The following is a 26,242-nucleotide window of genomic DNA, read 5'->3' on the forward strand; positions in this document are numbered from 1 at the left end:
AATCGGTCAGAGACTGGGTATTGTGTGCTCAGTCCGAAAAGGAACGCAGCCAATAACTTTTCAGTGGAGGAAAGACGGTGGTTTACTCCATGAAGATCAGCTTGTGAGAATTTCACACAACGATGATTACCAAGAGACCCTCCAGATCCTCTACCTAAACTCATCGCATGTCGGAAATTACACTTGTTCGACAAAAAACCCCTATGGGTCCGATCAAATGGGCGTGCGAGTTATCTTGAACCATGCTCCCATCTGGATCTCAAATGAAACTTCAGTCTCTGGCGTGGCGGGTGAAAACGTCTCGCTGAACTGTGAAGCTTCAGGACATCCAACTCCAATTATTACCATGCTGAAAGGTGGGTCATGAATCTGACGGGTCCGAGGCTCGAGCTCGGCATTCGCCTGTCGGATTGAGTTCCCGCTCCGGATTCAGGATAGCGGGGCCTAATTGACTCCTCGCCCCTCGGGTTTCAGAGGGAAAGGCGCAGCAAGCGTCTCCGACGGGCAATGGAAGGCTCCGAATCGATCCAGTCAAGCCCGGAGATGCTGGAACCTACACGTGTAACGCTACTAACGCGTTGGGTTCGATCACGAAAACGATCACTCTACAGCTCTCCGGTGAGGCCAAAATGCTTGCAAGTTCCGCTTCTATCACCATGAACTGTATCGTGCGCTCGCGATCTCTTTCACACTGCATGATATTTTCGGTGTGAACGATCAACTTTTCATAGAACGAATATTTCTGCAGCACATGATAGATCTGACAGATTGATGATGATGATGATGATGATGATGACAGATGATGCTCATGAGCATGATGCATACATTGGGAGCTCCATCATCCATCATACTCCCTATTATACTCGTGTGTCATATGCAGTCCTATCAAAGCAGTGGCGGGATTATGACGGACGCTGTACACGCGCCTCAGCCCCGGCTGTAGCTGATCTTGACTCTGAGGGTCAGGCCGATCAGAATCGAGTCGTGATTGAGAAGTTGTTCGCACCGGCGCGGTGCCGGAATTTTCATCCTGCAGATATATATGTATGGGACGCGGGCAGTAGAGCCCCAAGTTCCGCTCGAGATGAAAAATTATTAGCACAACGTTACGCAGCGAAACGCATGTTTGAACTCGAATTGCGGAGCACGCCGCGCCGGTCTCTCGAACTTCCGATGGCGACGGTCACCACGCATGTGTTACACGTCCTCTTAAAATTCTCGCCAGCATTATATGAGGGATCTGATCATAAGCTCACAATCGGTTGTTGAGCTCCACTCACGCAGAGTCGGAACCTCCTTCCTGGTTCGTTCTCTGATGAGATTTCGGGCGTCGAACCCACTACTGGTTCCTGTACTCTGCAACGAACGGAATTCCGCGGGAAATGCCCGCCCGGGTTTTGTCGGAAACAGCGTGCAATATCTGTATTCTAGATCGAACTCATTTGACTATTCGAGTTCAGCCTCCGGCTCCGTTGGGATCAGCACAGCTTGACTCACACGAAACGATAAGCAATAATAAACTTAATAATTGAGTCCCCGAACTAGGGTGATGAGACAATCAAGCTGTGCAGGACAGCACACCTGCATTCGTATCCGGCGCGAATACCTCTCGAGTCGAAAATTTGCGGATTGTCCCACAGGAGGGCGCTACGGGTACCGACCCACAGAGAGATACCCAAGCTTATGGCGGTAGCAAAATGGCTCCTCAGGAAGAAATCATGTTGCTTTCTGCGTTGTGTCTCTCGATTCTTTTCACCAGTGGAACTGTCGGTTCAGCTCCCTCCCCACCACAAATCGCTCAGATGAAAGTTCCTGATCCGCTGGAGGAAGGACAGAGACTAGTGATCGTGTGCGCCGCCGTGAAAGGGAGTCTCCCGATTTCCTTCTCATGGCGGAAAGATAATGCACCCCTGAATTCGTCGAGTGTTCGAATCGTCCATTCTGATGACTACCAGGACCAGTTGCAAATCGACAAACTCGGTATCGATCATGCTGCCAACTATACCTGCTCGGCTCGGAACGCATTCGGATCCGATCAGATGAGTGTCTCTGTGAATCTCAACTTCGCTCCTGTGTGGGTTCATGATGTTCCGGAGATCAGGAGCGTACCCGGGGAAAGCATCTCGATAGACTGTCGAGTATCGGCCTCCCCGACAGCGACGATACGCATTTCGAAAGGTGAGCCCGTGGAGAGGATATTTCAGCGTTCTAATCAACGATCCTCAATCATCGACATCATGCAACATCCACCTTATGTAACTGATTCGATTTTTTCTCTGGCGAGTCATTGCGGAACCCTAGGATGAAAGACCGATTTCTTCTCCAGGAAAACTCCCGCTGCGGAACTCGCACGGAGTGCGAGTCGCGGATGGAGTCCTCGAAATTTCGACTGTAAAATTGACGGACGCGGGAGTCTATACTTGTGAGGCATCGAATGATTTAGGTTCGATCGAAAAAAACATCCTCTTGTCTTTGAACGGTGAGATCGCCGACTTTCTGGGGGTCATTCCAAAATGGCCTACTCACTCGAGTCGAATCGTGACAGCTACATAGCGATAACTTGAGTTTGAGGGTCCTCTGAAGGCCTTTCCGGGCGTATATCGGTCGATCTAGCTTGTGGTCGACACACTCTCAAGGGGTCGTTCCACGGCACAAAGATCTCCTGCGACCTCGCCCTTGTATATGAGATGTCCGCCTGACGTTCCCCCGAGGTGTGTGATCGTGATCAGCGCTTGAATCTGAAGGACGGCGGAGAGATCGTCGGGTTATACTTTCTGTCGGGTTCCGCTAGGGGGCGCCTCTGGTATCGACCATCGGTGAAGCTTATGACTACACCAAGATGGCCTCTCATTTTAAAATGACGCCGCCCAGGCTAGTCGTGATCGTTATCGTGACAACCTTGAGTTCTGCCCCGGTGATTGCCGGGGAAGCGCCCCGCATCGGCCCCATGAAGATTCCGGATGACTTGAAAGAGGGCCAACGTTTGGCCATTATGTGTGCAGTTCTCGAAGGAGGTCAGCCGCTGTCATTCACATGGAGGAAGGATGGCGTTCCGCTTGGTCCTCAGATCGATCTGAAAATTCTCCAAATGGACGAGTACCAAGAGCAACTGCAGATTCTGAAGTTGTCCACGAATCATATTGGAAACTACACATGTGAGGTGAAGAACGCTTACGGGTCCGATCACATCTCTATCCAAGTTTTGATGAAGTTTCGCCCCGAATGGCTCCTGTCCGGAGAGACATCCCCAATCGTCAGTTCTGCCGGAAGTCGAGCTACAGTGGATTGCAGATCGAAAGGATACCCGAAACCAGATATCCACATTAAGAAGGGCAAGTATTCTAATCCGATTTGTGATAAATAAGCTGAGCGGGCCTGACTGTTGAAAGCTCAGCCAAGCTCCGAATGAGCCAGACGAGGCTGACGAGGGAGAGGTTCGGATAAAAAACTTCGTCTGTAGCACGCTCCCTCCGAGATTGCATGCTCTCGTCTTATGTTTCCACCATCCAGAGCGCTCGGGACCCTCCTGCCGCCGATTCTTCATCTCATGACGTAAATGTGGAGCTCTGGAAAGGCGGAATCGGCAGCTTTCTCGGATGATCGGGAGACCAGCTCGCTCAGGAGGGAGCGAGAGGGGATTTTCCACAGCCGCTCAGGTTGACCAAGACTGATCCTTTTCCGTTCTTATGAATTTCAGGGAAGGATTTGATTGTATCATCCGACAGACGGAACATCAGAGACGGTCTTCTCGAAATAGACAACGTCGGTTCTTCCGATGGGGGCCTTTATCAGTGCGAAGCGTCCAATTCTATCGGCTCCATATCCAAATCAATCAAACTCACCCTGAAGGGTAACCAATCACCTGGAAGTCGAAACCTCACCCATGAGTTATTTCTCCTGTGTTATGCTTCTCGACGCAATCGCATAAGATGCCTAATTTAAGACGCATAAGAGGTCGGGAAGGACCCCAAGTCTTGCGCCCGGATACAATTCCCAGTCGTTTCGATTTAATGACACCAGACGGAGCCACTTGTTCCTGCTTGGCACCGAAAAACCTAGCGGCCAGCATCAATATGGCAGCCATTTTGAAAATGACGCCGAGAGTTGAATGATCAGATTCTCTGGAGTTAATGTTTCATCGAGCTAGGACTGAAGGCTCCGAGGTAGAACCTCGATGATGAAGAATGATCCCTTGACTATGGCGCGTATTGTTGCAGCGAAGTTCTTCTGCGGGGACGAGAATCTAATCGTCTGATACAGTCCATGAAGTCCAATTAAGAGCCCAAGAAGTCCACCAGTAGTCGGTAGTGGCCGAGCCGCCACTGTCGCTCATCCGATTTCCTTTAGATGCGGCCATAAATTGCTCCGTGAAGCTTTGAGTGCTCCCGGAACTCTGCGTGAACCAATTCCGATTTTTCAAGAGATTGAGAGCTTTCCCTCGTGGCGTAGCAGTCGTTAGATGATGGGCTCCTCGAGATAAGAGAAGTCGAGCAGTCCGACATTGCGAAGTATAATTCTCGAACATCGAATGCTCTTGGTGTCCTGACGCGAACTTTCCAATTGAATTTGATGTGCGAACTCCCACGAAAGAACGTTGAAGTCCGTCTTCTCACTATTTCATCGCGAAACAGGGGCTTGGTACAGCTGCGGAGAACTACGGTAACGGATAATAGTATCTCGCTGAGGCACGGCTTCATGGCCGATTTGGGTAGCTATAAGCTACATATATAATGGGACCTAGATGCGGCGTGAGCTTATCGGACCTGGAATAAAAATCGCAATAAGACACGTGCCAGGCACCGGGAGGATTTCGAAATTCAGCTCCATTTCTCCTTCTCCCGGGTCTCACCAGACGGAGCAACGTGTTCCATCAAGGCAATGATGATCAAAATGGCTGCGATTTTCAAATGACGCTACCAACCATGATTCTCGCGTGCTTGACGATCTGTATTCTGAGCGGGAGTATCTCCGCTGGTGTCGCCCCGCGCATAATCCCGATCAAGATACCAGACGAACTGAAAGAAGCGCAGAGGTTCGCCATAGTATGCGCCGTAGCGGAAGGGAGCCAGCCTCTGAGTTTTTCATGGCTGAGAAACAATAAGCCCCTCGTATCTTCAAAGGATGTGAAGGTTCTCCAGACGGACGATTACCAAGAACAATTACAAATCATGAGTCTGTCGACCACTCATGTAGCGAACTATACGTGCATCGTAAAAAACGCGTACGGTAGTGACCACATAACTATCCCAGTGCTCATGGAATTCAAACCCAAATGGAAGGCCGCAGAGACGGAGAGTGTTGTTGAAAGCGCCCTAGGTGGAAGCGTCATAATCGACTGCAGAGCGGAAGGCCATCCGGCGCCGGAGATATCCATCAAGAAAAGTAAGTCCTTGAAACTTCTGATATGCGCTACTGCAAACATACTCTTATCATGGAAATCTGTCTCGTAGCTCCGGCAGGGATTCAACATTAGATGCAGAAGTTTCCCTCTGATTCAGAACAGTGGAAAGCGGACATCTGCCCATACGTAGCCGTGGCGCTCAGAATCATACCAACCTGAGGACTCATATACTCATATCTCTTGCAGATGGTGGCACCCTGAAGCTTCGTAGCGGGAAAGAAACTGGTCTTTTCGAAATCGAGGACTTGAATGAAGCTGACAAGGCTAACTACGATTGCGAAGCAACGAATAATCTCGGAGCCGCGATCAAGACTGTTCGGCTCCACCTAACCGGTAAAAAATTAGAGCCAGGAATCTCGGAAGCCGTGATTGGTGGGAGCGCCTCAGTTTCCGACTGGGGTGCTTCAGGGTTTACAATTTCCAAAAGCAGTAACCTGTAAACCCTATGCGATCCAATCGGTAACGGAGAGGATCTCGGATCTGATGGGAGCTTCCAAAATGATCCCCGATTCGGTATGCAGGCACTCAGACATACATGGATGTTCATATGAGTGCCCATCAATGTTTTTCGAATTCGGGAGGAGTCGACGCTTTGCTTTTGGTCCCGCTAGGGGGCGCCACGGGTACCGAGCCCTGTCTGGGGAGGCACGCTGAGGCGGGTCTGAAAAGGCAGCTAGTCCGACTGGCGAGCCGTGTGACGCCATGAATGTATTCTATATCCTCTCAGTATTCTTGAGCTCGATGTTCGGGCACGTCGACGCGAGCCCTCCGCAGTTGGCGCCAATGAAAGTGCCTGAAAACCTCGAACAAGGCCAACGACTCGCCATTTTGTGTGCGGCTCTCCAAGGCTCCCAGCCATTGTCGTTCTCATGGAGAAAAGACAACATGCCCCTCAAGCTGAGTAGTGAAGTGAGAGTGTCACAAGAAGACTATCAGGAAACTTTGCAAATTCAAGAGTTGAACGCCGAACATTCTGGCAACTATTCATGCAGTGCTCGGAACATTCACGGATCCGATCTGATGTCGGTTTCTGTCCTCGTCAAATCGCCGCCGAGATGGGTTCAACATGACGAGAATGGTGTCATCGATGCTGTTGCGGGAGCTTCCATAACCGTGAACTGCGCAGCATCGGGACTACCAACACCAATGATTCGCATTTTTAGAGGTGAGTCGGTGGAGGATCGAGTCGCTATCATTATCGACCGTATGCTTGGTATTCGCTGCCCGCTACGCCCTCGATCACCTGGACCATTTCGCTTTCAGATGACAAGCTTCTGGATGGTGGCGAGGGATACGAAATTAGAGACGGAATCTTGGAAATTCAGAGTATTCGGCTCGGGGAAGCGAGCTCGATCAAATGCGGGGCGACGAACGCCTTGGGATCAATTGAGAAGAGCGTGAAAATCGCTCTAATCGGTAATGCTTATCGGTCGGCCGACCTCACTCGCTCCTTCGGAAATCTATGCGATCAATTATTTCTCTCTTTCGGAATAGGTAGGTCTGATAGTCTCGGGGAGACCCGGGCAGGTGCGTCTTGAGAATCATGGACCGATTCCTCCAAAGACTGCTCTGGGAGCCTCCTCCACCAGTCTTAGGGCCGGAAGCCCGACTCTCGCGAAAAAATCCCCTGCTCCGATACACAAGCTGACCGGAGAGAAGCCTCGGTCGAGATCTCCTCGCTCGCCAGCGCTCGGAATGAGAGGAAATGCTCAGGGCGTGCAAATTTTGATCGTCTGCAGCCCGGATCGGTTCGAGGGAAGAGGAGAGCGATCTGACTCCGCGCCGTATGTGCACGTATACGCAAGAGAGTCCCGCTCCTCACATAGACATCTCGGTGAACTATGCCTGATTTGAGGATTCTATCCGCTCCTTTCGGGACGATTCGAATCTGGCGGAGTCCGCTCCTTTCGGGACGATTCGAATCTGGCGGAGTCCGCTCTTAGAGCCACTTTGTACCTTGAGGGGGCGCCACGAGCTCCGTGGATATTCCGATGTGGAAGCTACGGGCGCGCGTCAATATGGCGGAGCATCTCTCTGGGAATCTCAAGCCAGCATGGGCGCGACAACCGTGTACTACTCCGTTTTCCTGGCACTGAAGTTCACTGCCGCAGTATGGGGCGAAGCCCCTCAAATCGTTCCGGCGAGAATCCCCGACGTCCTAGAGGAAGGACGACGGCTTGTGATATTGTGCGCGGTAGACAAAGGCTCGCTGCCGATCTCGTTCTCCTGGAGGAAGGACAATCAAGCGCTTCTGACAGACGGAGAAGTCAAAGTTCTTCATCTGGACGATTATCAAGAGCAGCTCCAGATACAGAAGCTGAACTCCGCTCATTTCGGGAACTACAGTTGCGCTGTGAAAAACATCCACGGTTCCGATCAAATTACGGTGCCAATTGTAATCAAGTTCGCTCCGCGTTGGTCAACGAGTCCAGATGACAAGCCGATCAACGCCGTGTTTGGAGCTAGCGTAGTGTTGGATTGTAGCGCGCGAGGTCACCCACCGCCTGCAATCATCATACGCAAAGGTGAGCGCAGATAATAATTGTTGCCCGCAGACTGTCGGACTCCGATTCCCACGGAGGAATCGTCAGAAGACTTTCCCAGAGTCGACGACGAATCTCATCCGAAACTGCGGAGTCAAACAGAGACTTCCACTTACAGGACTCGGGATCATTGAGAGTTCTCAACGTTATCACATCGAGAACGGTGTCCTAGAAATATCAGCCGTCTCTTCCGAGGACAGCGGCGACTATGTGTGTGAAGCGAGCAACGACATCGGGAGCATTCGCCGCCCGCTACGGCTCTCCCTAATCGGTACTATTGCTACGGATCTTCTCGGAGAGTCTTGTCTCGAAACTTTCCAGACTGAAAATATTGTAGATACATGCTTTTGAGGACCAGCTCGACGAAACTTCATGCGTCCGGCTACGTTCCGAATTCATCCATCCCGTTTCGCTGATTATTTTTCGAAGGGGCGCTGGACGGTGTCGTTCGCGCAGTATGCACGCTGAACCAAAATGCACCGTCGCCTTGAGACCACTTAATTTCGATTCCTCGTGAAATCAGAATATTCGCGGTCGTCAGCGGAAAACTGCAGAGGACCTGCGGTGCAGGCCCCCGAGGAGGGGGAGAAAACCTTCAACGTTTCTGAAGGCGAGCTACCTATTTATGTTCCGGCGTTAATATCATTCACCGGCAGTTAGCTTCAACGGTACTAGCCCGGTTCCGAGAGTAGTAGTCAGATGTACACCGAAGTGACGGGCACTTCGTTCGAGCCGCCCAAAAGGCTCCAGATATCGAGAATGAATTGGACTCACATTTTCATTCCCGCGATGAATGCTGAATACTCGTTGGTCATTACCCCGGCGGTCGAGAAGACGACGCATTGCGGGCTGAGGTCCATAACGGCTGGGATCTGGCGGCGAACCATTTCAAAACTCGTGTCTGTTGCTCAAGTTTCCGTTTTGTTCCACGAGGCGGAGCCACGAGTCCTGAAGAGGTCCTTCCTCCGCGGCGAGTCCTAGCGCGCGTCAAGATGGCGGAGTCCTGTGTAGCCGCAATGGGTGTGTTGAATACCTTGGTACTCGCCGTAGTAATTGCCGAGGGTGTTCAGGCAGAAGCTCCTCGGATCGTTCCTGTAAAAGGTCTCGATGATCTCGAGGAGGGACAACGGCTTCTCATCGGCTGTGCTCTCCGCCAAGGGACGCTTCCGATTTCCTTCGCTTGGAGGAAAAATAATGCGGTGCTGGTTCCGGGCGGCAATGTGAAAATTCTGCACTTCGACGACTACCAGGAACAACTGCAAATTCAGAGATTGAGTGTTGAGGACGCTGGGAACTATACGTGTGCTGCCAAGAATCTCCACGGGTCTGACCAGATCTCTGTGTCTGTGGTAATGAGGTTCGCTCCGCGCTGGAAAATGGCGAGCGATGGCAAAGTCATTACCAGCGCTGCGGGTGATAATGTTCGTATCGACTGCCGTGCCGATGGATATCCGACACCAACAATTAGAATCGGGAAAGGTCAGTCTGATGAGTGTCCAAACTGTCGGCTGATTTTAGGCACAGGGATCCGCTTCCTTTGGCGAGGATTCCTTCCTTCGCTGGCATCATCGGATGTAGGAAATTCATCGAGCTTTCCCCATTTTAGGGGGATCCTATTCGGACACAGAGCATTGGCAGTCATTGCAGAACGGAATCTTGGAAATTCCCACCGTATCAATGGAAGTCGGGCGCGAGTTCATTTGTGAAGCTTCCAATGACCTGGGAAGCATAAAGAAAACAGTGAAACTTCTTTTAACTGGTGAATTTCCGGATGCGTGGAGAACTCCGATACATATTCAGTAATAATGAATATCTAGGTCAAGTATTTGCGGGAGCGACGCGACTGTTTCCAAGGATGAATTCTTGGTGTATGTACAGGTGTGATATCTAGCTATCTAGTGACCTTATATGTAAACTCGATCGGCCCGAGAAATCCCGTGGAGTCCTCGAGCTGTTCCGTCGACTATCAGACGGATGAATCGATCTGTGGGATCATGAGTAGGGGGAGAATTGTCTCCACGCGCGCGAAAGATCTTCCACGATCTGAACGTCGGTGCGGAACTGCGCGAGAGTTTCCCCTAACCCCCTCTCGATCCATTTTCCCCGGGTCCTCATCATGACTCCCAGGGTCATCGATGAGCGTGTTTTCCGGGTCGAGGCTGCGATCCTCAAGAATGCTCGATCATGATTCTCGCTTCGATGCGATTGAGTGAGCTATCTAAGTATTGAAAATTACGACAGGTCGACCTGGCAATTTTCGAAAAAGGTGCGGCTTCTCACGGCTCACCGAGTTTACTTTGAGTTCCGTGAGGGGGCGCCACCCGTACTGACGAACGGAGGAGCCTCGAGCTCACGGTGCCACAAAATGGCTGGCGTCTCGGACGCCATGGCGAATCGTAGGGAAGAAGCCTTTTCTTCATGTGACTTGATTATGTTCCTTTCTCTCATGGTTTTGACGTGTGTGGAATGTGCGGCTCCCCAAATCGCTCCAGTCAAATTGGACGACATCAAAATGGGCCAAAGAGTGACCGTACTGTGCGTCCTCAAAGAAGGATCCCTGCCCATTTCTTTCTCCTGGACGAAAGATGGTTCGCCGATCAAATTGAGTGAAAGCAGTCTGAAAATTCTCCACAACGATGAATACCAGGAAACGCTGCAGATAGCGAAAGTGGCCCCGGATCATGTAGGGAACTATACATGCACGGCAAAAAATTCGTTCGGGACGGATCAAATAAGTGTATCAGTCCTCCCTCACTTCGCACCCATGTGGATTGATTCGGATGTGCGATCGATATCTGGAGTCGCTGGTCAGAGGATTGCATTGAATTGCGCTGTGAAAGGACTGCCGAAGCCATCAGTAAGATTTTGGAGAGGTAAGTTGAGAGTAGGGAGCGATCAGGATTCCACGCCAGGCCGGCGTCGCCCTCACTTCGCTCGTCCAGAATCTAACCACAGTAGCGTTGCATTTCAGGCAGATCCGAAATAGTTCAGGGCAGCCGCTTTTCGGTCGAAGACGGCATCCTGAGAATCCACCCCGTCACAGGAGACGACGGGGGAGAATTCGAGTGTCGAGCTCGGAATGAACTCGGAGAAATCCGAAAGAAAATATCGGTCCTCCTAACTGGTAAATCTGGGGACTCAGAGGTTCGATATTACGATAAATTGCGCCTCACATATTTACTTGCGAGATCACACATGCAGCATATCGGGAGATCATGTTTTCCCCTGGTAGGATAGAAACTCTTTGTTCACATCATCGTGGGCGAGAAGATGATTACTCGATCTATTTTCCCGAGCAAGGAATGCCGGCTGATTGAGATTGGGTTGATTGTGGCTTATTAGTAACGAGTGGGTACGATCGAAAGGCCGAAGCCGCAGCACTCGTGTACATAAACCCTTTGAGCGATGATTCAGATGTGACAACTGTTTCATTGATGATGAGAATTACTCTCTCCCTGGGAGCTGGGATACCTCATACCTGGGCCGTCGTGCACCCAGGCGAAACTTCTTCTGATGGCCTCGTATGGTGACGTTTCGGTTTTCTTGGTGACGTCCACAGAGAGGACTCTTCGCGGGTTATTCTTATCAGCCCTTCGGTGCTGGAGAGACCGACTGTTTGGGGATTCGAGAATTCATATTTCCGCGCCCGACGTCACGCTCCTTGCCAAAATGATGGGAGTACCGCAAGGGGGAGCCACAAGTTTCGTACGGGGTATCCTGCGAGCGAAGCTCACGGCGCGACAATATGGCGGATCTCGGAGACGCCATGCGGGAAAGAATGGGAGCGTTCACCCAAAGTCGCGTTCTGTGTCTTTACCTGATAATTCTGTGTTGTATCACGAAGTCTGAAACTGCAGCTCCCCAGATCGTGCCCGTCAAACAGCAGGACGATACCAAAATGGGACAACGAATCGTGATATCTTGTGCTCTGAGGGAAGGGACTCCGCCGATATCGTTCTCCTGGCGTAGGAACGGTGTCCCTGTCGAGCAGACTGGAGAAGTGAAAGTGATCCACAACGACGATTTCTTGGAGACGTTGATTATATCTAACGTTTCTCCGACACATGTCGGCAATTACTCTTGCTCGGCCAAGAATTCTTTTGGTTCTGACCAAATGAGCTGGGTAGTTGCGCCGAGGTTCGAACCCCTCTGGAGGAATGCAAACGCTCCGTTCACGGAAGGACAGTTAGGACAGCCCCTCGTGTTGGATTGTTCGGCGGACGGCTTGCCGACCCCCACGATAAGCTTCTATAGAGGTGAGCCGCTTCGTATGATTCCGAGGAAGAGCACCATGCTTCTTGCCCTCGCGGGATCCTTGAATGGATCGTGCGAATTCCCGACTCGATTTTTCAGGGACTGTCGAGATTCGTCTACCAACAAAGCGAATCGCCATGAATAATGGTCTGGTCATGTTCCGGAATGTCCAGGCGGAGGACAAAGGCAGCTACCAATGTCGCGCTTCCAACAGCTTAGGAGAGATCCGAAAAATCATAGAGCTCCACCTGACCGGTAAAAAATCGAGAAGAGCTTTTTGCCTCACTGGGATACCGACGCTTCGGAATCTAATATTTTGCAACCCCTAACGTCCGATCTCCGGGAGATATTGGCGGATTTTCAAGACGAAAGGCCGCCCCAGTTTTTCGAGGGTATGCCTTGATTGGAATTCGGGAACCGTTATGACAATGGCGGGGTAGGTCGATGCGGTGGATCGGTCCGTAGCGTCGCGATTCTTCTCTTGTACATATATGATGAGGGCATTCCTCTAGCGTACCCCTTGGAGCGACATGGGAGCTACGTCAAGTGCATCCCGAAACCCGAGTCACAAAACTCCCGCGCGTTCTCACGCTATCAGGAAGCATTTCACGAGTCCCGTGAGGGGGAGCCACCAGTACCATACCAATTTATCGACAGAAGCTCACGGCGCGACAAGATGGCCGTGGCCTCAGACGCCATGAGTAGTCCTGAGAGGATGGCGACCGAATCATGTGTCCTGAGAATCAGTGTCTTATGTGCCATAATCATCGGGTCGAGAGCATCCGCGCCTAAAATAGTAACTGTCAAACCGTTAGATGATATCGAAATTGGTCAGAGGGTGAATATCGTTTGCTCCCTGAAAGAAGGCACCCCGCCGATATCGTTCTCCTGGCGGAAAGATGGGACTTTGATTGAACAGAACGCGGAGCTCAGAGTTCTCCACACGGATGAGTCCCAAGAAACGCTACAAATCACCAGAATATCTTCGGACCATTCTGGGAATTACACGTGCTCGGTGAAGAACGCTTTCGGCTCCGACCAGATGAGCCTATCTGTACGACCGAGGCATCAGCCCATATGGATGGACTTGAATACGACATCTGTGATAGGTGTCCTTGGCAGTGCGGTCTCTCTGAATTGTGGTGCGAAAGGTTATCCCGACCCCAGCGTCCTCGTCCTGAAGGGTGAGTTTTCCGTTATTCAGGCCGCATCTGAATATCGTTCGCTACAGATTCTTCATGAGTCGATCCTGTTGCAGACACCAGGGAGATCGCACCGTCCGAGCGCATCAGACTTTCGGACGGGATAGTCCGAATCGCCGCCATAAGCTCACGGGACAAGGGTTCATACGAGTGCATTGCGAGGAACACCGTAGGAGAGATTCGAAAAAATGTTGTTCTGACCCTGACTGGTATGAGCGTTGCAGCGATGGACCTCGCTGAAAATTCCCTAGGCTGAACACTCCCCCCGTCCATGCGGAAGAAAAGTGGACGAACATCCACCTCTATCAGTGTGATTCTGGAAATAGCCTTGGAAGAGAATTACGGGCGCGATTCATTTAGAGTCATTGGCCTCGGTTTTTGAAATGCCGCGCGAAGCCGCAGGGCTGAATGAGTTTTCTCTGGGTCCCACGAGGGGGAGCCACCTGTATCGGGTATTTCGGATGTGAGATGCTGACGGCGGGACGCGTCAAAATGGCCGAGCTCATCGTGCCTTGGTCCCTCTGAGCTGCGTTGTCGGATAAGGATGCGGTTCATCGCGGAAACGGCCTTCTTACTGGGCTGCTGCGCGGCGGCTGTCGCGAAACCGCCCCATATCGTGCCTTTCGCGTTCATAGACGACATCAAAATGGGCCAACGAGTTGGCATCCTTTGCTCACTCAGAGAAGGAACTCCGCCGATTTCGTTCGCATGGCGCAAGGATGGTCTTCCGGTCTCACAGAGGAATGGTCTAAGTGTTTCGAACAATGGCGAATATCAAGAAACCCTTCAGATTGCCGAAATAACCCCGGATCATGTGGGGAACTACACCTGTGCCGCTAAAAACGCATTCGGATCTGATCAAATTAGTGTTGCCGTGCATCCGAAGTACCCACCTCATTGGGTGAGACCTGATGTGAAAACAGTTTCTGGAGCTCCGGGACAGATGGTGTCATTCGACTGCGCTGCCAAAGGCGAACCGGAGCCCCAGATCGCATTGTTCCGAGGTTTGGCTTCCATCTTGGATTCTTTGGACGGCAAATTGGCCAATTCTCCCTTGACGGGTCGAATAATTCGGGTCGCCGCTTTATAGGCGAGACGGAGCTGAGATCTTCAGGACGGATTTCACATGAGAACGGCTTGATCCGGATCAAGCCTGTTGAAGCAGATGATCAGGCTGAATACGAATGTCGCGCATCGAATACCCTCGGAAAGCTGCGAAGACGGATCGTCTTGACATTGACCGGTAAATTGATCGTAGAGATCCCTCTGTAATTCGGAATACCCGACTTAGGTGAACAGAGAGGCGAAAATCGTGTTTCTCGAATGGCTTTTCGACTTCAACGAGGGAAAACTGTCGATTCTATGGCCAAAATCGATAAGGCTGGTAGGAGTTGTCTGCGATGACGGAAGACGAATCGAAACGGCGAACGCCTAAACGGATTTATACATAGTGTTATCTTGAATGAGAATCGACGCTATCGGCTTTCAATCTGACTGGGATTCTTATTCTTTTCTTAATGTTTGCAAACCGCCGAATTTCCGAAGTTCATACCCTCAGCCTCATATGCGCTCAACATATATCGACGTGAGGGAGGATCTAATAAACCAGATCCGCGACTAAGATGATTTTGGGGTCGCACAGACTATCAGGAAATTTCACACACATAGAAGACCTCATGAGAACGATGGGGAAGTCAGAGTCCCTCGTCGGAGTGCCGTAAGGGCGGCGCGGATCAGATGAGGGAGCAGACAGGGAATGAGGAAAACCTTCATACGCGAGAGAATGGCATCCGGATCCGTGGCCGCGCTTCGGAGGATGACTTTGATGCTGAGCGTAACAAATATGTATAGAGTACCGAGTCTCAAAGGAGGAGGCGAACCGAGTTATCGAGACGTCTCGGAAATTCTGGCGCGGAATCAGAGCTAATTCAGAGCTCAGGAAACGAACTCCTCGTCGAGCGTCGTGATGAGTTGGTATATTGATACGTATCGGAAGGAAGAACTCGGAGCGTTATCATCGATCATTCACGGGAGCAAAGAGGAAGGGATTTGTCGTGATGGCCAATATATCTGGGCATCTCTGGTTGCGGAAAAATACTCACTACGGATTCATCGGCTCTGAATTCGTATCAGTGGAACCCTCCTCGCGGATTTATGTCAAAATCGAGACGATATCGCCTATTTTCTGCATTTATTTCTACCGATGAGTGGAACTTCCCCAGTCTCTTCTCTCCGAGGTGCAAGCTGTGGGGTAAGATTTCGGATATGGCGCCAATAATAATCACGTCGATGTGACTTTGTTGAGTTCCACGAGGGGGAGCCACTTGGACCACCGGATCTCGACAGTGAGGGCTATTGGCGCGTCAAAATGGCCGGGCCAATAGACGCCATGGCGGAGCTCGGAAGGATGAGCGTTCTCTCACGGATAATCTATGTGTTGATTCTGTTTGTGTGTATCGTAAGAGTGCGCTGCACGGCTCCGAAAATAGTTTCTATGAAGCTTGTGGACGACATCGAGATCGGCCAGAGAGTCAGCATCGTGTGCACGCTGAAGGAGGGAACCCCTCCGATATCCTTCTCGTGGCGCAGGGATGGATCACCGTTGGTTCAATCTGATGGAGTGAGGATATTGCACAACGACGAGTTCCAAGAAAACCTTCAGATAGCGAAAATCGCTCCCGACCACGTAGGGAACTACACTTGTTCCGCGAAAAACGCCCATGGCTCCGATCAGATGAGCGTCGCCGTCGTCCCGAAGTTCAAGCCGCAGTGGGCAGATGGGACACGGAGGACAATAATCGGCATGGCCGGACAGAAAGTAACTCTGAACTGCTCCGCTAGGGGTCAACCACCGCCATCAATTAGTGTTTGGAAAGGTGAGAGCTAAATCTGGGATGGAACTCCCGATGGTGTCTGAGTGAGATTAAAGATATGATATCTCGCCGGACCTCCGTCGTTATGAGCATAACAAAGCCTCGTCTTGCAGTGGGATCGGAGGTCTCATCGTTGAAGCATCTTGCAACACTAGATGGTGTAATCGAGATGCGTTCAGTATCGCAGAAGGATGTCGGGGAGTACATGTGTAAAGCTTCGAATCAATTGGGTGAAATCCACAAGTCGATGACATTGTCGCTCACTGGTAATTATCAGTGTCGTCCGGCTCGATCCTGTATGAATCATGCTTGGGAGTGACAAAATAGAGCAGAGTATACGTATGGGTGTCACGTATGTAGGAGCATAAGACCGACGGGCTGTCGCATGATTAGAGCGTCCAATGCTTCTCGTGAATTCGTGGATATGAGTCCGTGAACCCGACTCCGTGAGCTTTGATTGAAGAGCTCCCGATGGCCTTCGGTTTTGGGTCCATGATCAGTTCGGACTGCACCGGGTATACATATGTGAATGTCGTACGTAGATTTGGTAATGAGTTCCAAGCAAAGCGTGAACTCGAAACACTTACCGAGCTCCGGGATCGAAGGTCCCGAGTCGGCTTGTGATCAAGCCACGGCATTGGAATCATCAAACGGCGGAACTTGCTCAAAGGAGGAGGGAATCAATCGCACGGGAGCTCATTCGGGAGAACGGGGTATTTCTTCATTCCGCTCGATAAGAATTTCAAGTGATAGTTTTGATATCCGGAACGATTGCACCATCTCTGAGCGGAACTCGGTGTTTCCGTCCTGTCCCGCAAGGGTGAGCCACCAGTCCCTCTGACCGACAGGGGACACATTAGAATGAGACGCGCGTCAAAACGGCGGATGAGGCTAGATTCGCCATGGGAGACACGAGCTTTTGTTTTGTGTTACTATTGTGTGGATTTATCGCCGATTCTGTGCATTGTGAACCACCTCAGATTGGTCAAATTACTGTGCCCGAAAATCTTGAGGAGGGCCAGAGACTTCGACTCAGTTGCGAAACACTGAGAGGCAGCTTGCCGATATCGTTCGCCTGGCAAAAGGACAGCACACCCTTTGTGCCTCTCGAGGGTGTCAAGATCGCGCGAGTCGATGATTTCCAAGAACAACTGCAGTTTCAAAACCTATCATCATATCATTTCGGAAACTATAGCTGTATCGCGAAGAACATCTATGGCTCCGACCAGGTCACTGCGCAAGTTTTGGTGAAATACGCCCCTCGTTGGACAGTTGCCGAGAGCGACAAAGCGATCCAACTGCTCTCTGAGGGGAGCGTCACAGTCGACTGCCGTGCTCGCGGTCACCCTAAGCCCTCGATCGCCGTGATGAGAGGTAGGTTGTTCCAGTGGTTTTCAAGCGTTGATTCGCGAATGAAACCATTGATGAGCCCCTCAGTACCCTGGCCCTGATCGAGCCTAGGGACGCGACGTCCGTCGAAAAAAACGAGGGCCTGACGATGGAATCTAACTGCGCTTCCAGGTGGCAAGAAAGTTGAATTCTCTGACAACTTTCGTTTCCAAGAAGGTTTCATCAACATCGAATCCAAACTCGGGGATAATATGAGGCAGTTTTCCTGCTTCGCGACGAATCCCTTGGGAACGATTGAGAAATCGGTCAAGCTATCGTTCTCTGGTAAGAAGCTTCATGTAGCTCCCATGAGTTGCGAGTCTTTACACGTTTTCCTCGAGATTGTCTGGGTCCCGTGAGAGAAAACTTGACCCTTCGGAATCATTCCCGAGTTCGTTTTCGACTCGAATCGTGGCGCTCCGCGTCCTCCCGGGTCGAGTTTCCATTCAGTCCCTCCAGGGGGCGCCACCCTTATCGAGGAAGTTCGGCATACGACAGCTCACGACGCGGCGCGTCAAAATGGCCGATAAGCGAGAGATCCAACTATCTCTGCCATGAGCTACTTCGTTTCCCCACGAATGTTGTGGCGGCATGCAACGCTATTTCCGCTGTGGTTCCCCCTCTTCGGTTGCGTCATTTCGAGGGGAGTGTCTCCGCAAATTGAACCAATGAAAACTTTGGAGAATGTGGAGATGGGACAGAGAGTGACGATCCTCTGTGCTATCAATAGAGGAACCCCTCCGATCTCTTTCTCCTGGAGGAAGAACGGAACTCCCATCGTTCAAGGAACAGATTTGAGGATACATCATAACGACGACTTCCTAGAAACATTGCAAATTTCGAATGTGTCTCCGAGCCACGTCGGGAACTATTCGTGTGCTGCGAAAAATTCCGTTGGCTCTGACCAAGTCAACGTGGCTGTCATGCCCAAGTTCAAACCCATGTGGAACGAGATGGATACGGAAAGCGTGAGTGCTCTGATCGGAAAGTCGATCAGGGTCGACTGTTCCGTGAAAAGCCATCCAGCGGCCTCGGTTTCCATATCCAGAGGTGAGCGAAGCTCGATGATCCGGAGCAGCATCGTCCGCAGTCCGAAACCCAGATTCGGGTCCCTTTTGAAGCCGCTACGGTTCCAGGCAAAACACAGCTGACGGACGCGAGCCGGTACTCCATCAAGGACGGTGTGCTGGAAATACGCTCAGTTTCCCCGGAAGACAGGGGAGAATACACCTGTTCCGCCTCCAACCTACTGGGCAATATCACCAGGAAGATCAGAGTTTCGCTGACGGGTAATATTGTTCCCAACGTAGGACATAATTAATTCTATGCGAGACATTCCGACCGCGGGATTCGCCTCCCGTCTATAGGAGTTTATAATCCATGATCTTCGGAGGGAGTCCTATTCCGAGAGAATTGGCTTATCTTCGCCGGCTCGAGCTCCGGTCCTCCCCGTGGGGAAAAATTCCCGATGCTCCCGGCAGACGATAACTAATCGGTCTGACGTACATAAATCGTAGATCTTGTTTGGTGCATCGATGAACTGGTGGTAACCCCACGACACGATTCTGAAATGATTGTTCCTGAGCGGGATGCCTCGAGTGCTCTACTCGTGGAGAAAATGAGTGTCTGAGCGCTGTGAGAACTCTGCCTTTTCTCCGACACTTTCTCGAACGGCACGAACCAAAACTCGCAGGGAATGAGATGCTTCTTCGAGATAACGTATTCCATAGAAAGGGAGACTGCGGAGTCTTCGTTGGCGATACCGGCTCGAAACCTCGCGGGTCAATCCACGAAAACCTCGTTTCCATGCAGTCCCTCGAGGGGGAGCCACGAGTTTCGCGAGCAGATAGTAACCGGAGCTCACGGCGCGACAAGATGGCCGAAGGCTCAGACGCCACGAGCGAGTAGGCGATGATTTTGACTATGCAACATTCTCAGTGGATATTCGTAGTTTTGACAACTATTGACCATGTGATTGCGAGTGCTCCTCGGATAGAACCTATGAAACAACTGAATGAAGTAAAAATCGGACAGAGGGTGAGCGTGGTGTGCTCATTGAACGAAGGCTCGCCCCCGATCTCATTCTCCTGGATGAGGGATGGAAAGCCCATTGAGGAGAGATCCGGGATAAAAATCCTGCATACCGACGAGTATCAAGAAACTCTGCAAATCGCGAGCGTCTCTGCCGATCACGTCGGGAACTACAGTTGCTCTGCGAGAAATTCTTTCGGTTCTGACCAATCGAGCGTTAGTGTCGTCCCCAAGTTTGGACCCATGTGGGTGAGCAAGGACCTGAAATCGGTAACCGGAATCGTCGGAAGAACGCTGATAATAGACTGCACGGCTCGGGGTCAACCATCACCGATCACATCGATATTCCGAGGTAAGATCATGTTGTGAGAGTGAATTCATTTGAGAACAACTTGAAAATCTGCATCTCTTGACTTGATTGTTTTCTTCCTCGCAGGGAAAGAAGAGCTCCCCGTATCTCAAAGGATAAATATCGAGCACGGTTTGCTGATATTCCGGACGCTCGTAGCGGAGGACGCGGGAGACTATGAATGTCGGGCTAGCAGCCCGCTCGGAGAAATAAGGAAAATCATATCTCTGACCCTTACCGGTGACTAGACCTTCGATTCACAATATTATTCCCGTTCTACGCGGCCCGAGTAGAGAGGGGGAATGAATCGGAGCCACTGTCCATTGGATGACATCGAAATCCAATCGGGACGTCGGCTCCGATCCATACGAAGACGATAATACTCAGAGAGTTATAGCTATAGTTTCCTAGTTAGGAAGCGGGTGCACTGAACGAGAGCCGATGTATACGAAAGAATTCTTGGGAAGGTGGGATCGGGGTCCATCTAAATCATCTCTTTCGAATTCGTTCCGCCTCGTGGAGTTTCTGTTTTGTCCCGTGAGGGGGAGCCACGTTTACCGCTCGGAAGCGAAGGTCGAGGGCTAGGCGCGCGTCAAGATGGCGGTGTAAATTTGTCTGACTAAACATGGACGCTAGATCCCTGTTCGCCCATGTCGTGATCGTGGTCCTTCTGCTCCGGAGCGTGGCTTCGGAAGCTCCTCAGATCGTTCCCGTGAGGATCCCAGACATGCTGGATGAAGGACAGAGACTCCTTATTGTTTGTGCTGTACAAAAAGGCAGCTTGCCGATATCGTTCTCCTGGCGGAAAGACAATAAGTTGTTAGTGCCGGGTCAAGCAATGAAAATTCACCATTTCGATGATTACCAAGAACAACTGCAGATCCAAAGGCTGAGTTCCGAGCACGTGGGCAACTACACTTGCAGTGCGAAGAACCTGCACGGCTCGGATCAAATCTCCGTGCCCGTGATTATGAATTTTCCTCCGCGGTGGATTACACCTGAGAGCGCAGACAAGATCCATGCCGTTTTTGGTGATTCGGTGACGTTGGATTGTAGCGTTCTCGGTCATCCCAAACCCGCCGTAACCTTTTATAGAGGTGAGTCATTGAAATACATTTGAATTTCGGTTTCATTTGTTGTCGGGGAGCGACAATACGGTTCTCTCGAAATTGACCCCGCACCGAAATGAGAGCTTCCGCTGTCATGTTGAGCACCGAAATCTATTCCAGGCTCTTCTGCGATACAAGCATCGAATAAGTTCGAGATAGACGACGGGGTCCTGAGGATTCATTCTATCTCCTCGGAGGACGATGGTGATTTCTCGTGTGAAGCGCTGAACTCATTAGGCGTTCTGAAGAAAACCATCAGACTTGCGCTCACCGGTTTGTTGAATCAATTATTTCTATTTCTCCCGGGAGTTCCCGCTAAGCTTGTCGAGTCTATGAATCCCTAGGGGGCCCGGAGATTATTCGTCTCAGTCTGGATCCGTGCGCGAGGTGGAAGTTTCTGCTCATTCCTGGAGTGAGCATAACAAAAGGAAACCGGAACTGGGCCTAACAGTTCAGCACGAAGTCCGTGATGGCAGCCCCCCGGGGGAAGTTTCCCGCGTGATGTGGAGAGCAAATTTTCGCGTGTGGGTATCCCGATCTGGAAGTTCACTCGAGTCTCGGCGCCCTGGAGCTTCGGCAGGCCAAAGAGTACGCGAAACTTTCGGACTCGGGGGAAGTCCACCGGATCGGATCGGTCCACCCCGCGGACGAATCAAATTCGAGCGCTTCACTGACAGGATATCGCTGTTCGCATCTGGTCCCGTGAGGAGGCGCCACGAGTGAAGGCAGAAATGTCAAATTGAGGTGCTCACGGCGCCACAAAATGGCTGATCACTGATTACATAGACGCCATGAATGTACTCGATGCATCACGTTTGTTGTACACCATTTATTTATTCCTGGTGTTTGACTTCATCAATGCGTTAGCGCCTCGAATAGTGCCCATGAAGTCGGTCGATGATTTGGAAATGGGTCAGCGCGTCACGATCCTGTGCGCAATCAAAGAAGGAAACACCCCGATTTCTTTCTCGTGGAGGAAGGACGGCGTGCCCATAGTGCAATCATCTGACCTGAAGATAGTTCATATCGACGAATCTCAAGAGACCCTGCAAATTGTGACAGTCACACCGCGTCATGTGGGAAATTACACGTGCTCGGCGAGGAACTCTTTCGGCTCGGATCAGACCAGTGTGTCTGTCCATCCCAAATACGGGCCCGTTTGGGTGAATCCGAACTCTTCAGTGGTGACAGCTCCGATTGGAGAGAGTGTTTCGATGGAGTGCAAGGCGAACGGCCAACCCACACCAATCGTAACCGTTTTCAAAGGTAGGCCTAGCGATCCGAGTCATCCGGATCCCGATCGAGCCGACGCGGAACATCTCGGTATTGACGCCTCGTGGTATTCCGCTTTCTCCCGCTATTTCAGAGCAGGATGAACTAGCTCTTCGCGATCGGGATTCCTGGCAAGATGGTCACTACCGGATCGAGAGCATCGGACCAGACGATCAAGGCCGATACGAATGCCGAGCTCACAACAGTCTCGGAGAAATTCGGAAGTCTTTTTCCATCCTATTAATAGGTAATTATGAATGGATCCGACGATTTCGTGATCAAGTGACAGCCGTGGACTTGAACTTCTCCTTATCCGAATTCAGTACCTCTCCATCGCGCGAATATAGGAGAACTTGATATATTATTCGAGAGAGATCTGCCAACTGTACGATGGCTGATCGGGATCAGCCGTCGCTCTTGACTGCGGTGGAGCGAAGGCTTTGCCCGAAGTTTTCCCGACTTGAGACTCCGTGACCTCGTCCCCGTTGTGATTTCCGATGAGGAAATCTATTTCCTGAGATCACAAGCCGATGCGATTCCGCGAAAGAGCGTTTTTGCCGCTCGACGACCCTCGATACCATCTCTCAGCCATACGAACATCATGGGGGACTCGACCGTCAATAGATAACCGATTTTCCGGAGCAATGTTTGAATTTTCCCTCATGAGCCTAAATTCGATATTGTCCCGCAAGGGGGAGCCACGGGTATCAAGGGACCGCCATCATCAATCGAAGCTAGCGGCGCTTCAAAATGGCGTGCTTACCGATACAGGCAATGTATCTGCCGGATATTTCTATCCTGATTTTGTTCCTCGTCGGATTCGCCCTGGAAGCCTCAGCAGATGCTCCTCAGATCGCTTCTGTGAAAACGCTCGATATCCTCGAGGAGGGCCAGCGTCTGATTGTGTTCTGTGCAGTTGGCAGAGGGAGCCTTCCCATAACATTCTCCTGGCGACGGGACAACGACCTGATCGTACCGAACGAACAGGATGTAAAAATTCTGCATCTGGACGACTACCAAGAGCAGTTGCAAGTACAACGTTTGACCCCAGCATTTGTCGGAAATTACACTTGTTCAGTGAAGAACATCCACGGCTCGGATCAAATGTCCGTTCCCGTGGTGATGAGATACGCGCCGATTTGGCGTACGCCAGCCGCCGAGGGAGCGATCAAAACTATCCTCGGTCATAGTCTTTCACTGGACTGCGGAGCCCGAGGGTATCCTGCACCGGTTGTAGCGATCCGCAAGGGTGAGTCGGCGTTTTGTTTCGAAGTTTCTGTCCCATCCAACCTAATAGGCCGCCCGCCTCGAGGTATCCAAGATCTCGGATTTTAGACCCGATTCGGTCCTTGTCCATATGTGAATTGAAGTCGCATATTTTCACAATCCACAGGAGCCACAGAAATTAAGGCCTCGGATGATGTGGGAAAAACTGCGGGCATTTTGAGGATCCATGCTGTCACGAGGGAAGACAGCGGAACGTACATTTGCGAGGCGACCAACTCTGCAGGAGTGATCTCCAAGTCGACAGAAGTATCTCTCATAGGTGAAGTAGTCGTCCCTTGCAGAATGTAGCTTGGTCTGTGTACGACCAGGACGGGGGCAGCTTATAATTGCGCGATAATAACAGCTCAGGCTCGCGTCTTAATCCTTGAGTTCGCTCTGAGTCAGAATCCATCCGATAACTCTCCGGGGGATCGGAATCCATTATGAATGTACTCGTCGCGCGTCCCGGCCGTGTCCCTCGCGTATCTATACTATATTATATATATTATCGCGTATACTATATAGGCGCTACGAAAAACCGCGAATTCCCTGAGAAAGCGCTGCTCCTCAGTGCGGTAGAATGCGGTTCCCCATGGACGTCCCATGCTGGGCCGCAAACGCAAATTATTGCGAATCATCGCGCTTCTCCGCAAAACCTGGTCTCATACTCCGATTCGCGGCCACGAAACCTTCTCCGGATTCACCCAGAAGGGAAATATCGCCACCGGGACCAAGTGCCGATGTTCAATCAATTCGGATATGATTTAAAATTTAAAGAGACTCTCTCTGTGATGAGATGCTGCGGTGCGCGAATCGATTTTATCACATCCGAAGTGTCGGCGTCGACGCCCTATCGTGTACTTTGAAATCGGAGTTCTGTGGCCCTCGTTCTATTTTGTCCCGCAAGGGGGAGCCAGGTGTGTCAATGGGTCGGATATCCTGAGATCAGACGCGCGTCAAGATGGCGGAAGGCTTCGAGGGAGCGATGTATGCGAGACCTGCGGTCAGATTTTTCTTCTTCGTGACGGTGATTTTGACGGATGTATCCGCGGAAGCCCCTCAGATCGCCACCGTGAGACCTAAAGATGAGCTGCAGGAAGGTCAGAAGCTTCGAATCCTGTGTGAAGTGCACCGAGGTAGCTTACCCTTGTCCTTCTCCTGGAGAAAAAACAATGAGGTGCTCACGCCTACGGAGGACGTCAAGATTATCCATATCGACGATTATCAAGAGCAACTGCAGATGCAGCATTTGACTCCGGAGAACATTGGAAACTACTCTTGTACTGTGAAAAACCTGCACGGTTCGGATCAAATAAGCGTGCCCATTCTGATGAAATTCGCCCCGAAATGGGCGGCTCCGGGCAACGATACGTCCATCCGAGGGGTAGCGGGCAAGAACTTGACGATCGATTGCACGGCCATCGGTCATCCTGAGCCAAAAGTGGTCATCTACAGAGGTGAGCGAAGAAAAGCAATCTCGTCCGTTTTCATCGGAATCGATGTCGTTGGCAGTATCCGCTATTTGAGCTGGAAGTTCCATACTTGAGGGTAGGCCGCTTTGCAGGTGGCTCCGACGCTTTAGCCCAGCCCGATGGAGACTTCTTACATTTCGCCTCGCTTTCGAGTGGTGATGGTGGGGAATACGTCTGCGAAGCCCACAACGTTTTGGGCCGAATCAGGAAGAAAATTCGAGTGTCTCTCACCGGTAAGAGTTCTGGCTCCCTTCGAGGACCAGCGCTCTGAATAGATCGCTCCAAGAGCTCTACTCAGTGTCTAGGTTCACGACAAAGGATCCAAGTCTTATTAGCCGTTTCCTGGATGCTCGCCGATCCGATGCATTCTCTCGATCTATGTAGACGCGGTCGCTAGAGCTGGAGTAATGGCTTCCATCCTCTCCATGGAATCTTTGATACTTTCCTCGGAGTTGATGCTGAGTCTAGAAACGACTTCGTCTGATTTTCTGTTTCCTGTGCGAGGACGACAAAAAAAAAAATGAAAATCCAGATTCCAGCGAGGAAGCCTGAACGTATCCGGGCAGCGGCCCGAAGTATCCGAACGATCCCCGCACTTTCAAAAAGCTTGGCTTCCGATGTTTCCTTTGAGTCCCACAAGGGGGAGCCACCGATATCGCCGAATATGAGTTCCTGCAGCTCACGGCGCGACAAAATGGCCGATGTCATGGACGCCATGAGGAATCTCTTGGCTATGCGCTCGCAGGTTGTCCATTTACTAATATTTGTGTCGTGCTCTGGTGTGACCTTCAGTACACCACCCCAAATTGTGCCTGTGAAGCAATTGGACGATATCAGAATCGGGGAACGCGTCGTCCTGTTATGCGCGATTCGAGATGGATCCCTTCCGATCTCATTCTCCTGGCGAAAAGACGGCGTCGCAGTCGTCCCGAAAGCGCAGCTGGAGATCGTCCACATCAACGATTATCAGGAGACGCTCCAAATTACGAAAATCTCTCCGCAACATGTCGGAAACTACACTTGCGCCGCGAAAAATGCTTTCGGCTCGGATCAGATCAGTGTAGCTGTGTTCCCTCAATAC

The 26,242-nt window shown here is 51.2% G+C and overlaps 1 protein-coding gene across 1 annotated transcript in view; it reads left to right on the plus strand.

Moving 5' to 3' along the window:
• Nucleotides 1-2,839: 2,839 nt before the first annotated feature.
• LOC100909093 (Down syndrome cell adhesion molecule-like protein 1 homolog) overlaps nucleotides 2,840-26,242 on the plus strand; it is a 44,153-nt gene continuing 20,750 nt past the window's right edge. The window contains exons 1-4 of the mRNA XM_029112403.1: nucleotides 2,840-3,332; nucleotides 3,608-3,615; nucleotides 3,703-3,850; nucleotides 13,457-13,540. Of these exons, the coding sequence (XP_028968236.1) occupies nucleotides 2,840-3,332; nucleotides 3,608-3,615; nucleotides 3,703-3,850; nucleotides 13,457-13,540 (733 nt within the window). The remainder of the gene's footprint in view (nucleotides 3,333-3,607; nucleotides 3,616-3,702; nucleotides 3,851-13,456; nucleotides 13,541-26,242) is intronic.

Source organism: Galendromus occidentalis, unplaced genomic scaffold (assembly GCF_000255335.2).
Source record: "Galendromus occidentalis unplaced genomic scaffold, Mocc_1.1 scf7180000077497, whole genome shotgun sequence".
Lineage (NCBI taxonomy): Eukaryota > Metazoa > Arthropoda > Arachnida > Mesostigmata > Phytoseiidae > Galendromus > Galendromus occidentalis.